The sequence below is a fragment of the Bidens hawaiensis genome, unplaced genomic scaffold, assembly GCF_021521415.1.
Source record: "Bidens hawaiensis isolate Kalapana, Puna unplaced genomic scaffold, B.hawaiensis_p1.1 tig00032390_1, whole genome shotgun sequence".
Lineage (NCBI taxonomy): Eukaryota > Viridiplantae > Streptophyta > Magnoliopsida > Asterales > Asteraceae > Bidens > Bidens hawaiensis.
Genome location: NW_027505246.1, coordinates 52,050 through 67,949, shown reverse-complemented (window position 1 = coordinate 67,949; position 15,900 = coordinate 52,050). Strand labels below are relative to the sequence as shown.

Here is a 15,900-nt window from a genome sequence, read left to right as displayed (position 1 = left end):
AATTAATACGGGTTGTTTGGATTGTGTAGCATGAAAAAAGGGTTTTACGAATCAAAGTTTGAAATTTTTATGTGGGTAAAAACTTTATAAATAATTTAGTATTTATAGACTAATTATTTTAATTAGAAAGCACCCCTACCCTAGTTTAATTTGCAATGGTTCATTATTTTATTTCTAATGCTCCATAGCCATGTGACCAGAGTCACGTATCTTTGCTCACGTCTTGGTCACTTTATTTGTATAATGATGAAAGGGAATGAACGATTGATAGTAGTGTGACCAAACACCACCTTATAGTTTCATAACACACAGTAAAATGTTATTTTCATGACCAGTATTTAATCATTTGCACATACATAATACAAAAACCCAGTCGTTGAAACACATAAAAAGTAAAGGAGTCAAAATGCGTGAACCCAGCAATACAGTCCAAAAGGAATGGCTTATAAAATGAATTATAAATGCTGTCACATTCTCACTCACTTGTACCACTAATTTCGAGGCGGACTGCTTGGATCGGTGACTGAATAATAATAATAATAATAATATGGCCGGAAAAGTGATGCAGGCGGTTTGGTACACTCGTTACGGCGGAGGTCCTGCCGGCTTAAAGGTGATTGATTCAATACTCGTTATCATTTTATTTCATGCGTGCAAATTATTATGCTATTTAATTGTTATCATTATTAGACCTAAGTTTTAGTTTCATTTTATCGATTGCCGAGTGACTTTTATGGGAAAATTCAGAAAATATGTTGTTTTTTTTTATGGATTTGTAATTAAACAACTATAGATTTCTCATTTATACCTTTAAATTTCACATCAATTTGGAAATGGAAACATCATTCGGTTGTAGGCATGTAAACGGACCGAACGTTCATGAATTGTTCGTGAACGCTATCCGGTGAAAGTTTGTTTATGTTTGTTTATTTACTTTCGAATATGTTTGTTCATTTAAGTTTTAATAAATGCATAATTAGTTATATTTATATAAATCTGAACATAAAAGTGGCTCATTTAAACTACTAATCTTGATGGATATTTTGAACGAGTCATGTAAATTTAAACCACTAATTTAGATGTAATTTTGGATGAGTTGTGATGCATTAGACTTGTTCATTTGTGTACATTAATGCTAAATTTTGTTCGTTTCTGTTCGTTTTATGTTTGGCCAGTTATGTTTATTAGTGTTCATTTAACTTTGTTTATTATGTTCGCTTGTGTTCGTTTACATTCACGAACTGTTCCTTTAACTTTTAAATGAGCAAACTCAAACGTGCCCATTTTATTAATGAACGAACATGAACAAAAATAATTTGTTCGATTATACGTCCGTGCTCGTGTTCGTTTTCGGTTAGTTCATGTTCGTTAGTTCGTTTTAGGGGCCTATTCAGTTGATTAAATTTGGTATTTTTATGGACTGCTTTTCTAATGGATACATGATATACACGAGTCTAGTAGTGTTATTTATATGTTTTGCAGCATGTTGAAATCCCTATCCCTACTCCTGCCAATGATGAGATTCTGGTGAAAATAGAAGCAGCAAGCATAAATCCAATTGACTGGAAGATTCAGAACGGCTTTGTACGCCCTATTTTGCCCAAAAAGTTTCCTTTTATACCAGGTTAGTTTGATTGTTGATATTCGATGACATTCATCGTTTAGCCTATAGTTTTTCTATTGTTGTTTTATACTTGTTTGTTGTTTTTTTGTTCATTTATGTGCATGAAGATTATGAGTAAATTCCACAAATGGCAGTTCTCGTGGTGCTCTACTTAAAATTGAATCTGTTTAGAACGACCATCTCTTGTATATGTACGTGTAAGGGTAAACTGATAATTAAAAAAAACTATTTAAGCATTTTAAATGTTCTTCCATTTCAAAAAGCTACTTAAAACTGATAAATTACACAAATGGCAGTTCTCGTGGTGCTTTATTAAAATTCGGTTATGTCCATCAGGTTACGTTCGTGTGCACACATATGTTCGTTTATTAGAATTTTACTATTACTTCTTTCTATATATTTATTAATTTAAGTATTTATTACTATTCCTATTTTGATATAATTAGGTTTCTGATTACTATGTTAATCTTTTTTTTATATACTATGTGGTGTACTTCAGGATTTCTGGGTGATTTTATGTTGATTTAGTGATTCTTATCTCAAATTAATATATGTTCGTTTGCGTTCGTGTATGTTCATTTGTGTCTGATAGTGTCTTTTTGTGCCGGTTACCTCCGTTTGTTCCGTTAGTGCCCGTTTACAAAATTAGTGAACAGATATGGACAAACACGAACAAACTCAATTCCTTAACGAACTAACATGGACACAAAGTTTTGTTCAGTATAGTGTTCATGAATCGTTCGTTTGTTCGACAAAAACTTAACGGACGAACACGAACAAGGGTCGTTCGATTCATTTACAGTTCTTGTAAACAAGTCGAGTTGAGCCAACTTGGTTCGACTCGGTTATCTTAACGAGCTGAAATTTTGAGCTCGAGCTCAGTTGGCAAAAAGCTAGAGCCAACTTGTTTAAATTAAAATGAAGTATTTTAAGTGAAAAATAATATTAAAGTTGGTTTAATCCATATTATGTGGGCTTATTTCTAAATGAAATTGAGTTATAACTTATAAGCATTATATTTCAGGCTTAACTTAAACGTGCCTAACGAGCGAGCTTACCTTAGCTCTAACTCGGCTTGTTTACAGAGATTAATGAATTCGGTGTGCCTTTTTTTGTATTTACTTAATGAACCAATAAATAATGATATATGATGTTTGCACATTGATATTTTCTTTTCAAGCATTTTAAAGATTAATCATAACCATTGTTGTTTGCATCAGTTGGTGACGTGGCAGGAGAAGTTGTGGAAGTCGGACCTGAAGTAACGAATTTTAAAGTTGGCGACAAAATTGTCTCAACTCTTGTGAGTTTCATCTTTCTTAATGGTTCTTATTAGATGTGACAAACTGGGCGGGTCGGGTCTGCTCATCTACAGTTAGTCGTTCAAAGAAGTTAAAACATTTAAAGCATTAAATATGATTACACAAAATAACATAACAAAACGATTTTAGAAAGTTGTATGCATGAACCTGTTTGCTTGGGTAACAGGGGGGTGCGGGTGGAGGGTTCGCAGAGTACGCGGTGGCTAAAGAAAGCTCAACGGTTCAAAGACCACCCGAAGTATCAGCTGCAGAGGGTGCGAGTCTCGTTATTGCAGGCTGCACTGCTCTCCACTCCCTTACCACAACCTGCGGTCTAAAACTTGAAAAAACCGAACCACGAACCAACGTCCTAATAACAGCCGCTTCAGGCGGCGTGGGCCACTACGCGGTCCAGCTGGCAAAACTAGGTAACACCCATGTAACTGCAACATGTGGGGCCCGCAACATCAAATTCGTTCAAGATTTAGGAGCCGACGAGGTTCTTGACTACAAGACCCCCGAAGGAGCCGCTGTCAAAAGCCCATCGGGCCAGAAATACGACATTGTGCTCAACTGCACCACGGGTATCCCATGGTCAACCTTTGAGCCCAACCTGAGCCCAACCGGGAAGGTAGTTGATATAACCCCGAGTGGTAATACGTTTTGGACTTACGCGGTTAATAAATTAACGTTTTCGAAAAAACAAATTTACCCGCTACTTGTGACTCCAAAAGCTGTACAGATTGATTATCTTTTGAAGTTGGTTAAAGAAGGGAAATTGAAAACCGTTATTGACTCGAGTTACCCACTAAGTCAGGCCGAAGAGGGCTGGGCCAAGAGCATTGCGGGCCATGCTACCGGGAAGGTGGTTATTGAGCCGTGAGATATGCTAATAAGACCGAACAACGTTATGTTGATGTCGATTTTATAATTCGGGTTGTTATCTTGTTGGTGTACTGTTGAAGGAATCAAGTTTATAAAAGTTTGTGAAAATATATAAACTGTTTGAAATGGACTGATCAGGAAAAGAAAGGTACAAAGGGTGATGGGATTCTATTTGCATATGGGATGTCTGCCCTTTAATCATTGTGGCATATTTAACCAAGTGAATATCTAAGGTTACATTATATTGTACAAGACAACTTTAATAAATATGCAAATAAGAGTATAAACAGTTTTAGTGATAAAATGTTGATAAATGTATATAAAGATGATAATATATCACTACTTTCACTCACCTTCCCTTGCTCTCATTGTATCTATCAAGCACTATTTACACACAATATTATGTGCTTTTCTTAGTTATGCATTTAAAGTTGACTTGTGTGTTTTTCTTGGTTATGTATTTAAAGTTGAATATGACGCATCCATGTCGGTTGATTTTTTTTAAAAGAAAAGTAAATACTCACACAAGATGGGACATTTTCGACATATCTTGTTAAGTTAGGTAGAATTTGAGTTAGAGTTCGTCAAATAGTGAGACTAAAAAACACGTACACATTATGGGTTCTAGTCTTACTTGAGACATTGGCTAAAATATGAAGTTTAAAAAAAGTTAGATCAATCACTCGCACCCTAAAACATTCTCACACCACTATTCTCTCACTTTTCCTTTCCTTTGCCCATATAAATTCTTTTGCGGGCATTCTTCATAAACCGACTCTCTTTTCTCTTTCACGTCACATTCTCTCTACTAAAAAACGCCAGAAACAAACTACCAGAGATGCTCGGTTTATCTCTTGTGATATTACTAAAATATAAATCAATTACGTAAAATGAAAACGGATAAGTTTAGAAATGAATTGAAACTGTTATTTAATAGTTTGTAATTGGGAAAATTCCCAAAATAGCCCTTTTTAGAGAGAGAATTCTCAAAATAGTCGTTTTTTCTCAAAATTTTTTAGAATTTGGACTGCCAAGACGCTTTGGGAAAAGATAATAATATAGGGGTAGCAGGCCAAATTTTGAAAGAAAGTCAGGTAGAAGACGAGATTTCGAAAAATAATGAAGGTAAAGTCCAAATTTTTTGTAATCTTGGAGCAAAAGTTCAAATTTTTTCAAAACATTTTTTTTTTCACAAAATCGTCTTGAGAGACTTTTTTTTATGTTTCCTATCTTTCCCGTCCATATTTTCAAATTCTTTGAAAAATATGTTTTTTACAATTATACCCCTGAACCACACCACCACCTTGAACCACCACCACCGTCACGACCCCCATCACCACCAACTGCCCGTTTACCGGAATCTTGGAAGAAAAGGTGACCCCTCTGTCGGGCCATATATGCAATCTGGAGTCAAAGATGCTGACTTTCTGGTCAAACCCTCATCATGATTCGTTTCTCGGATAACTGGAGATGTTAAATCAAACACACTGAAGTAATTCCGCGTGAGATTCTTGGATCGTTTTGACTATCTCGGTTGTTTGAAGCACCAGTCTCATCACACGATTTATACCCGTGAGGTTTATAGAGCAAAGTGTTGGATGAATCATCTGCAATGATGTTTACTGATGAAGGCTGTTCATTTTTCTTGAAATTTGGAAGTGGACTTTCTTGGAATATTTGGATCTTTGGTGTAACGGATGCAGATCGACGTGTTGAGCTTGCTTCACGGTTCATGTTCAGTAAAAGTGCACAGCCGAGTTCGAATGCAGTGTACGAATGCAGTGGTGGTGACGGGGGTAGTGATGGTGGTGGTGGTTCAAGGTGGTGGTAGTGATTCTGGGGTATAATTGTAAAAAGCATATTTTTTCAAGAATTTGAAAATATGGACGGGAAAGGTAGGAAACATAAAAAAACAGTCTCTCAAGACGGGTTTTTTGAATAAAAAAGTTTTTGAAAAATTTGAACTTTTTCTCCAAAATTACAAATAATTTATACTTTACCGACATTATTTCCCCAAATCTCGTCTTTTACCCGACTTTCTTTCGAAACCTCGTCTTTATTTTTATCTTTTCCCAATGCATCTTGACAGTCCAAATTATAAATTATTTTGAGAAAAAAAAGGGCTATTTTGGGACTTCTCTCTTTAAAAGGGGCTATTTTAGGAATTTTTCCTTTGTAATTTTGTATGTTCCAAAAAGAACACCCAACACTCTTACATTCCCTTTCTTATCTTTTAATTATTTCGAGCTTTAAGGATATGCCATTATCTTAAAAAAAACCGAAAAAAGGTTGGCTGAAAAGTAGGTTTGAATTTAGCCGGGTGATATTAATTTAGTGATATCACAAGAGATCAGATTCGTTGTAAATTCAGACGGGCTATATTTACGGCTCGTACGAACATAATAAAATTGACTATTCATACAACCGTATGTTTTTTTTTCTTTCATATGGTTCGTATATGTGTAATAAGACCCATACTACACAGTATAAGATTTCTCCTTATTTGTATCGAATTATTTGACACAATACATGATTTCGTCAAAATATACCATATAAACTATAAACTTTGTAAGGGTTTTTCATCCGTTCTCTCATCTTATCTTAACTTCATGGGCGGATCTTTTATCTTTGTGTGGGCCAGGTTGGGCCACGGCCCACCCTGTTTTTTCATTATGTGGTGTATTTTTCTGTAAAAGTTAAAAAAAGAAATTTATTTGTATTAACTTCGACACATCCAAATTATTGCTCCAGGCCACCCATATATTACGTTCAAGATCCGCCGATGCTTAGCATGTCATCAAAAAGATACCATTAGGATACGCTTTTGAGGTTGTCTCAGATCACTCGAGGAGTTGTTGTTTGTGAATGGTTCCTTCAAACTGGAGCCACTATTTATGTATGCTCTAGCTGGTACAAGTTTAACACTTATCACACACTCTTAAAGAGACATTAAATTAAATATTGGTAGTTGGATATCATCTATCCGAATGATGAGATTGTTAATGAGTATTAGCGTGATTATCGAATTATCGGATTGTTAATGAGTATTAGCGTGATTATAGAAAATATATGTGTATATGTTAATACTGATAAAAAGTTTTATCCATTTCTTTTAATATTTAAATAGGTATATTAAAAGTAATTTAATTAAAGAGTTTTAATTAATATTGAAAAACTGATTAAAAATATTATAGTTGTTATTAAAAACAAAATAAAAAAAGCTAGTTTTATTTAAAAAAATTAATAATTTTAAAAAGGAAATCGCAAAATTATAGTTTTTAAAATCTGTTAAAAGTTTATAATTTTATTAAAAATATAATTAAAAAGGTAAATTAAAAAGAATAAAAAAAATGTTGATATAGCTCGTATGAGGATAGTCATACGACCCATATCACTAATTGTCATTGACAATATCAGATACCAGTAGCAGGTAGTACGAAACGCATTATTTCCATACAGGTTGTATCACTTGTTGATTGTTATCATATCAGTCGTATTTCGGTATCACAACCAAGTTCCAATTGTCATTTCTCAAATATACTTACATTCTTCAAAATTACATGTTAGTATTAAAATTGTCTATTATTTTTCTACGTTTTAATCCTAACGTATTTTTTTAATGCAATTAAATTAGAGTAAAGTGCCATTTTCGTCCTTGTGGGTTGACAAATAATGCGAATTTAGTCTAAAAAGTTTATTTTTTGCATATGGACCCTCCACCTTCTCAATTCTTGCCAATTACATCCAAATCACTAACTTCGTTAAATTTAATCGTTAAGTTAGGGGTAGACATGTTTTTTCACTATTTCTTTATTATATGAGTAAAGTGCCAAAATCGTCCCTGAGGTTTGGTCATATTTGCGAATTTCGTCCAAAAATATTTTTTTCGTAAGTAGACCCTCGATTTTCCCAACCGTTGCCAATTTCATCCAAATTATTAAATCGGTCTAAATTCAACGTTAACTTATGGGTGTTACTGTCCTTTTACATGTTTGTTTACATTATTGTTATTATGTGTTTGTTTGATGACATATATTAGGGATGAGCTCGGTACCGTACCGGTACCGAAAATCCCGATCCCGAAAATCGCAAATGTTTGGTACCGATACCGGTACTGAAATGTTCGGTTCGGTACCGTTACAGTCTCGGTACCGGGACGGTACCAGTATTTGAGGTAAAATTCGGGAAATACCGGTCCTGAAAACTCAAAACCTTGGTACCGATTCGGTACAAAGGGTACCAAATCGGTACCGATTTCGTTACCGGTACCGATTTTGCTCATCCTTAACATATATAACATTTCACGATTCCTATGTTTGAATCCAATATATTATCCGTTTGTTTATTCTTCTTTATTTTTAGTCATATAAGGGGTTTAGCTCAGCGTAATAATAATAACAATGTAAAAAAAATATGTAAAATGACAGTAGCACCCCTAAGTTAACGTTAAATTTAGGCTGAGTTAACAAATTGGACGAAATTGGCAGCAGTTGGGAAACATCGAGGGTCTAATTGCGAAAAAAAATATTTTTGGACAAAATTAGCAAATGTGACCAAACTAAACATCGAGGGTCTAATTGCGAAAAAAAATATTTTTGGACAAAATTAGCAAATGTGACCAAACTTCAGGGACGATTTTGGCATTGTACTAATGTAATAAAGAAACAGTGAAAAGACATGTCTATCCCTAAGTTAACGATTCAATTTAACGAAGTTAGTGATTCAATATAAGGGGTTTAGCTCAGCTTAATAATAATAACAATGTAAAAAAAATATGTAAAATGACAGTAGCACCCCTGAGTTAACGTTAAATTTAGGCTGAGTTAACAAATTGGACGAAATTGGCAGCAATTGGGAAACATCGAGGGTCTAATTGCGAAAAAAAATATTTTTGGACAAAATTAGCAAATGTGACCAAACTTCAAGGACGATTTTGGCATTGTACTAATGAAATAAAGAAAGAGTGAAAAGACATGTCTACCCCTGAGTTAACGATTCAATTTAACAAAGTTAGTGATTTGGATGTAATTGGCAATAATTGGGAAACGTGGAGGGTCTATATGCAAAAAATAAACTTTTTGAACTAAATTCGCATTATTTACCAAACCACAAGAACAAAAATGACACTTTACTCATTAAATTATTTTGAAACTATTAATTGCATATTTTTTATTGATAGAATTGCTTTCTTTATTTCACTTGTTTATGCTATTACGAGAATATACGTAGTATAATCTGGATAAATCGAACCTATTATCATATTAAGTATAAACCTACATTAGCACAAACTTAACTCCCCTTACCTTATGGACCAACAATTGTGTGGACGGACCCAAAACCTACTAGCCAGGTCATGATCTAGATAAAACATATACACCATAGTGTGGCCTAATGATTATATATTGTATCATTCAGACAATGCTAGTCCAGATCAAGTACAAAAAGGTTTTGCGTTATACAGACGTAAATAGTAAATGGCACATCCACACCCTATAGAAAGGACAACGGTTTGATTAAGGAAAAATTCTTAAAATAGGCAAAAAGAAAAGACAGATTACCAAATTAGTCCCAAAAGTTGTTGAAATTACAAATATAGTCCATCGAAAACCATCGGCGCCGATGCATTTGGATTCCCGCCGATGGTTTTCATCTACCAATAAGAGAAAGCCAAGTGTAAAACATCTTACATAACCTGATTGTTTTGTTCTCAAATCTATCTTGCTCGACTCTTTTGGACTGAAAGTCATCTCCACGAAAACCATGGTTTTCCATTGAAATCTATCTGATTCGTGAGTTATCAAAAAGCATTGAATTCCGCATTTTTTTGAAATTCATCTTATCAGATGAATTTCAAAAAGCATCTATTATTTAACTTATTTCTCTCTTCTATTGACAATCCTCTTGATTACTTGCATTTCTCATAAGTTAACAAGAATTTGGGTTGGTTACCCTCAACTAGAAGAATGAAATTTAAAAAAGGTGATCGGATTGAATTGTGGAGTGGTGGTGGTGGGTTTTTGCCGACGGGTGAAATGGAAGTGGTGGTGGTGGGTTTTTGCCGACGGGTGGAGTGGTGGTGGGTTATTGAGGTGGGTTTTTGCCGGCGATGGAGTGGCGGTGGTGGTGCCGGTGGCTGGAAAGTGGGCTTTATGTTCATGGCCGGAAGATAAAGAAGATGAAGATGAAGGTTGTTACGAGTTTTATGTCAAAAGACTAAATTCACTTGAAATTCATATGAGAAGATGAATTTAAAAAAACATGAAATTCAATGTTTTTTGAAAACTCACAAGCCAAATAGATTTTATTGGAAAACCATGGTTTTTGTGGAGATGATTTTTAATCTAAAAGAATCAGGACAGATAGATTTGATAACAAAACTATCAGGTTAGGTAAGATGATTTACACGTGTCTCTCTCTTATTGGTAGATAAAAACCATCGACGAGAATCTAAATGCATCGGGCGCCGATGATTTTCAATGGACTACATTTGGAATTTGAAAAACTTTTGAACTATTTTGATCTTCTCTCTCTACTTTTGGCCTATTTTGATAAGTTTCCCTTTAATTAATACTTGTTACATGAGTTTCCTTAATAACCACATGCTAAGTAAAATGGAAAATTGGAAATAAATAATCCAAACTTTTGTGTATTGGCCGATAATAATTCCAACTTTAAAAATCACTACCAGCGGTCCCAACTTTCAACTATTAGTGTCTCAATGTTCCCCCGTTAAAAAACACTTAATGCCATTACGTTTTTTCCCGAGTTTCAACCGATGTCTTAGGGCTTTTGATCAAAAGAACGATACGAGTCGACTGATGTAAAACTTATCTCGAAACGCTGATCCAAGCGACGAAACAATGTTTCAATTCGGGTGTTTGAATTTCCAATTAACAAAAATCAAGTCATTTGAATCATCGTTTCGAGATAAGTTTTACATCAGTCGAATCGTATCGTTCTTCAGATCAAAAACCTTAAAACATCGGTTTGAAACTCGGGAAAAAACGTAACGGCGTTAAGTATTTTTTAACGAAGGACCAATGAGACAAAAATAGTTGAATGTTGAGACCACTAAACATGAGATTATTTATTTTCAATTTGCTTAAGTAAAATTGATGCTAGTATTGCTATATTACTCACCATTAATGTTCCAACTAAAACTATAAATATAAGGCATTTGAATAAGAGCCGATAATAGGTCCTGCAACTCTGACCGAATACATCTATTCTCCATTCTTAAATTAAATTACCATACCAAACACTTTCAAGGTATTAATGTCACCTAAAGATCTCCTTGATTACCGAATCCCTAATTACGATTGCCTAAGATAAACCCAATCGGGAAAGCAAGTTATACAACCCTGAGTGGTAAGATGCTTTTTTTTTTTTAGGAAAATTAGAAATAAACGATTCCAACTTTTGTGTATTGGTCGATAATAATCCTCCGGTTTTACAAATCACTACCAGCGGTCCCAACTTTCAACTATTTTTGTCTCAGTGGACATCCGTTAAAAAACACTTAACGCCGTTAAGTTTTTTTTTCTGAGTTTCAAACTGATGTTTTAGGGCTTTTGATCGGAAGAACGATACAACTCGATTGATGTAAAACTTATCTCAAAATGGTGATTCAAATGACTTGATTTTTGTTAATTGAAAATTCAAACACCCGAATTGAAACATTGTTTCGTCGCTTGGATCACCGTTTCAAGATAAGTTTTAAATTGGTCGACTCGTATCGTTCTTTCGATCAAAAGCCCTGAAACATCGATGTGAAACTCGGAAAAAAACATAACGACATTAAATGTTTTTTAGCAGAGGACCTTTGAGACTAAAATAGTTGAAAGTTTGGACCACTGATAATAATTTTTAAAGTTAAGATTATTACCGGCCAATACACAAAAGTTGGGATTATTTTCAATTTGCCCTTTTTTATGTATTTTTCAAAAAATTATAAACAAGGGAGGTGAGGGGCTCAAATTTTAAGTCGAAAATGGGTAAATTTCCACTCTTCTAACTGTTTATATCTTTTAAGGATTTGAGGCCCGTAGGTATCTTAAACAAATAATGATAATAATAAATGAATTAGGTCAGAAGTAGCTATGACTTTAACCTTCGTCAAATCCACTTTCTTTCTTCTGCGTTTCGGCATAAGTTGAATTATTATTGAGATTATATAACGTGTTATTGAAATAAATTGAAAAGATAAAAATGATAACCAAATAAATACTTTCATTCACTAAAATTTTAACAAAATACTATTTTGGCTACTGTGATTTGGCTAAATTAACCCTTTCAATTTAAAAATGTAATATTTTGACAATTCAACCCCTAACATTTGAACTTTCTAACTATTTTAGCCCCTGACACTAACTTTGTTGATATTTTCTGTCAAGTCTAGTAGTATTTATGTCATTTTACACGTAATAACTATTTGTGTGAATTAGTAACATCATTTAACAGTTTAGGGGACATACACGTCATTTACTTAAAATGATATAAAAACTATAATAACATAAAATACATTTTTAGTATTGCAATCAGAATATCGTTAAATAAATAATAACACACTTTTCTTTAAAAAAAAATAAATCATAATTGTAACTTTTAGACTAACAAGCAAAGTAAAATACAAATTCTTATAATTGTTTTGATACTTACAATTAACTTTAAATATATTTTTACGGTGTGCTTATTTAGGATTTTTACATATAATCCCCTCGCTAGCTTCCTTTATTGCATATTTTCGCAATGGTAAACCTTAAATTACATATTTCTTCTTCTAGTCTTCAATTATCATTTTACCCTTTTACAACTATATGTAAATGCTCCTATATTCATTTGAGCTCAAGTGAACTTTACGCAATTTGACATTTTGACTTTGGTACTTTTTTTAAATGTTTTTTTTGTTGTAGTTAATAAAATCAATTTAAATAAATTTATTTCGTAACCTACATATAGAAAGCAGTTGAAATTTTATATATTATATAACCATATCAATTCATTTTATAAATAACTACTATGTAATTATTTGATATAATTCAGGGAGGAGATACGTGTAAAAATCCCTTTATACAATATTATGTGATATAATTTGTTGATTTCTCATGTTAGAAATGTTGAACCTATAAACCATGTAATTTGTTTTTATATTTGCCAGTGATTAAAAAAATTGATCCCAATTGAATTTATTAGTTTCGATATGTTCATCTTAAAACCAACTCGGTTTGGGTTTAAATTGGGGATATATGTAATTATTAGTATGAAGAAGGGGATATATGTAAATTAATTCATTAAGGGTAAAATGGTCATTTAGTTAGTTAATTTAAATGAAATTGGGAGATATGTAAGAGCATTCTCATCCCACTTCTTATCTCTAAACAAAAAATTACACTAAAACTCACTTTATTTTTTCTCTTCATTTCAATTAAATAATACTTTTTATACCTTTTATCATTACCTTTTCTCTTTCCTTCACTCACAACCACTTTCAAAATATATTAAAAAATTATATGGGATGAACAGTAACTTTTCAAATATACAGAAAAATCACTACTTTTTCTAAAATATAAAAACTCTTCACTCACAACACCCTGAATCACTCTCTAAATTATAAAAACACCCCTCACATAATATGAGGGGTTGGATGAGAATGCTCTAATATATGTGGTTTAGGAGGGGAAATATGTAATTTAAGATTTAGCATTGGGAAAAATGTAATAAGGGAAGTTAAGGAGGGGATATGTGTAAATGCCCCTACTTATTTTTATCTTTGTTTCGGTAAAAAGTTCGTTTAAATCTGAGCTAGTCCCCGTTTTGACGTGAGGCGACATGCATATTTTTATCTATGTTTAGTATAATTTAATTCAAAGTTGTGTTGGCCTCTATTTCGACGTAAAATTTGTTCAAAACCAAGCCGGACTGATATGATATATTTTTACTTTTTTGATATATGCTTAGGTGTTTTTTAACACTCATTTCTACAAGGACAAAACTTTCATTGATTTCCAAATGCATCGCCGAGACGTGACATTTGTTGTAGCAGACCAGTATTACTAACAAATCATGTCGGAAGAATAACACCTCAACTAATATTAAATTGAAAGGTTATACCGGTGTGAGTGTTAGTTGAAGACTTGCATATTTTCTTCCTTGTGTTTAGATGTATGGGTGTTTGTAATAAAATGTTACGTATTTTTCTTTAGAATTACGATACATCTTAAAAAACACTATTTTCTATAATTAATTGTATTTTAACAACTTCATAGAAATTTAGTTTTGTTATTATTTTTTTTATATCATTTAAAACAAAATGACAAACAAGACCTCCAAACTACTAAATGGTTATGTGTAACTTGACTTAAATACCCCTAAACGTAACCACAAATAAAAAATTTAACAGAGTTAGTCTTAGCCAGTTAGGAGCCAAAAGGACTAAAAAACTCAAAACGCCAAGGTTGAAATGTCAAAAGATATGTTTCTAGGCTAAAAATGTTAAATGGACAAACAACATGAACCAAGATAATAATTATTGTAGTTGTTATAACGTTTTCATTAGCTATTAAATATTTAAATTTACAATTAAACATTGCATTATGTTCACAAAATTTCTATGCTACCTTTTAGGGCATCATCAATTTGTTTGTTTTTAAAATTAGACAAGTCTTTTTCAAATTTACAATATCATTATTTAAAATGGCTTTTTGCCTACTTATACCTGTTCCACTCAATGTAGTTCATAAAATAATGCCATTAATTTATGTACATTTTGTATAAAGATATGATAAATGCTATTAAATATATTATTTGTTTTTGAGGATCTTTATGAATCGCCAAACAATAAGAAATTCATCCAAAAGGGTTACGTGTCAATAATATCAATAGTTAATTTCACCCTTAATAATAAAAAAGTCGATAGAAAAGATTGTGATGTAACTGGTATAATTGCCAATAACCTCTGGCTCAAGCAGTGCATAAAGATTCCAATTTAGAAATAAAAAATTTTGGATTCAAGTCTTGCTTGCGATAGAAAAATATAAAGGGTTTTAGATTTAGCAATGAGGTTTTCTTACATATGATGTGTCTTCATTTCAATTTAACTAGTATAATTTCCAGTAACCTCTGGCTCAAGTAGTGCATAAAGATTTTAATTTAAAAAATAAGAGATTTTGGGTTCAAGTCTTACTTGTGACAGAAAAATATAAAGGGTTTTAGGTTTGGCAATAAGGTTTTCTTACATATGATGTGTTCTTTTCTAAGAGTGAAATGAAGATGATCAGGTGAGTTAGTGATCTAAATAACCATTATAAAAGAATTGTAACTCATATAAGTGCTCTACCCCCCCCCCCCCCCCGAAATGACCACCTACTAATTGACTACTAGGATTAGTCAAACCAAATTGAACAGAGGTAAAAACAAATTGACGTTATAATTAATTTTAGAAATTATTTTTATATTATAGAAAATTAATTGCTTTGTTTGCACCGTTAATTATATACAGAGTCTGAAATAAACGTTCGTACGTCAAAAGAATCATTTGAAAATATATACGTTTAAATGGTTGTATGTATGCTTGGACTGAAACAAACGTTACGTTCATGCGCCTGTGGGGACTTCTTTCTTGTGGAAGTAGACCTTAGCCAAGGATCTCTGATAAATATTTTTTGTTTTTTTTTCTTACAATAAGCATGAAATCATGGATGACTTGTCAAAGAGGCAATTACGTGATGCATCTTTAGGATGAAGACACACGTTGATCGCTAAAAGGAAACAAAGCTTAAATGTGAAGCTAGAGGAATGACGAGCAACTTAAGGGGGCAATGGTTAATGATTGGTCGCTTAACATGGAGTATATTTACTATGAATTTATTGATGCATGTGACAAAAATGGAGACATCCAGATCGCATCAAAGCCCATGTTGTTCCATAGCCAATCAAGTTCAGTTATTTAGAATCGTTTGTATAAAAACGGTAGGGACATGCTAACATGGATAATAATGTAGTTGAAGAAACACTAAGTGACCCGGGGCAGATTACGGATAATCTGGGGGTTAAGTAATGTTTCCCACGAGGATGAGGTCCAGCAAAGAAGGT

The 15,900-nt window shown here is 32.9% G+C and overlaps 1 protein-coding gene across 1 annotated transcript; it reads left to right on the top strand.

Moving 5' to 3' along the window:
- The first annotated feature begins 500 nt into the window (after positions 1-500).
- Positions 501-3,901, top strand: LOC143611805 (chloroplast envelope quinone oxidoreductase homolog). The gene is made up of 4 exons (XM_077085946.1): positions 501-613; positions 1,483-1,624; positions 2,845-2,927; positions 3,113-3,901. Exons 1-4 carry the CDS (start codon positions 548-550, stop codon positions 3,806-3,808), a joined length of 987 nt encoding a protein of 328 aa, XP_076942061.1. The 5' UTR covers positions 501-547; the 3' UTR covers positions 3,809-3,901.
- The last annotated feature ends 11,999 nt before the right edge of the window (positions 3,902-15,900 follow it).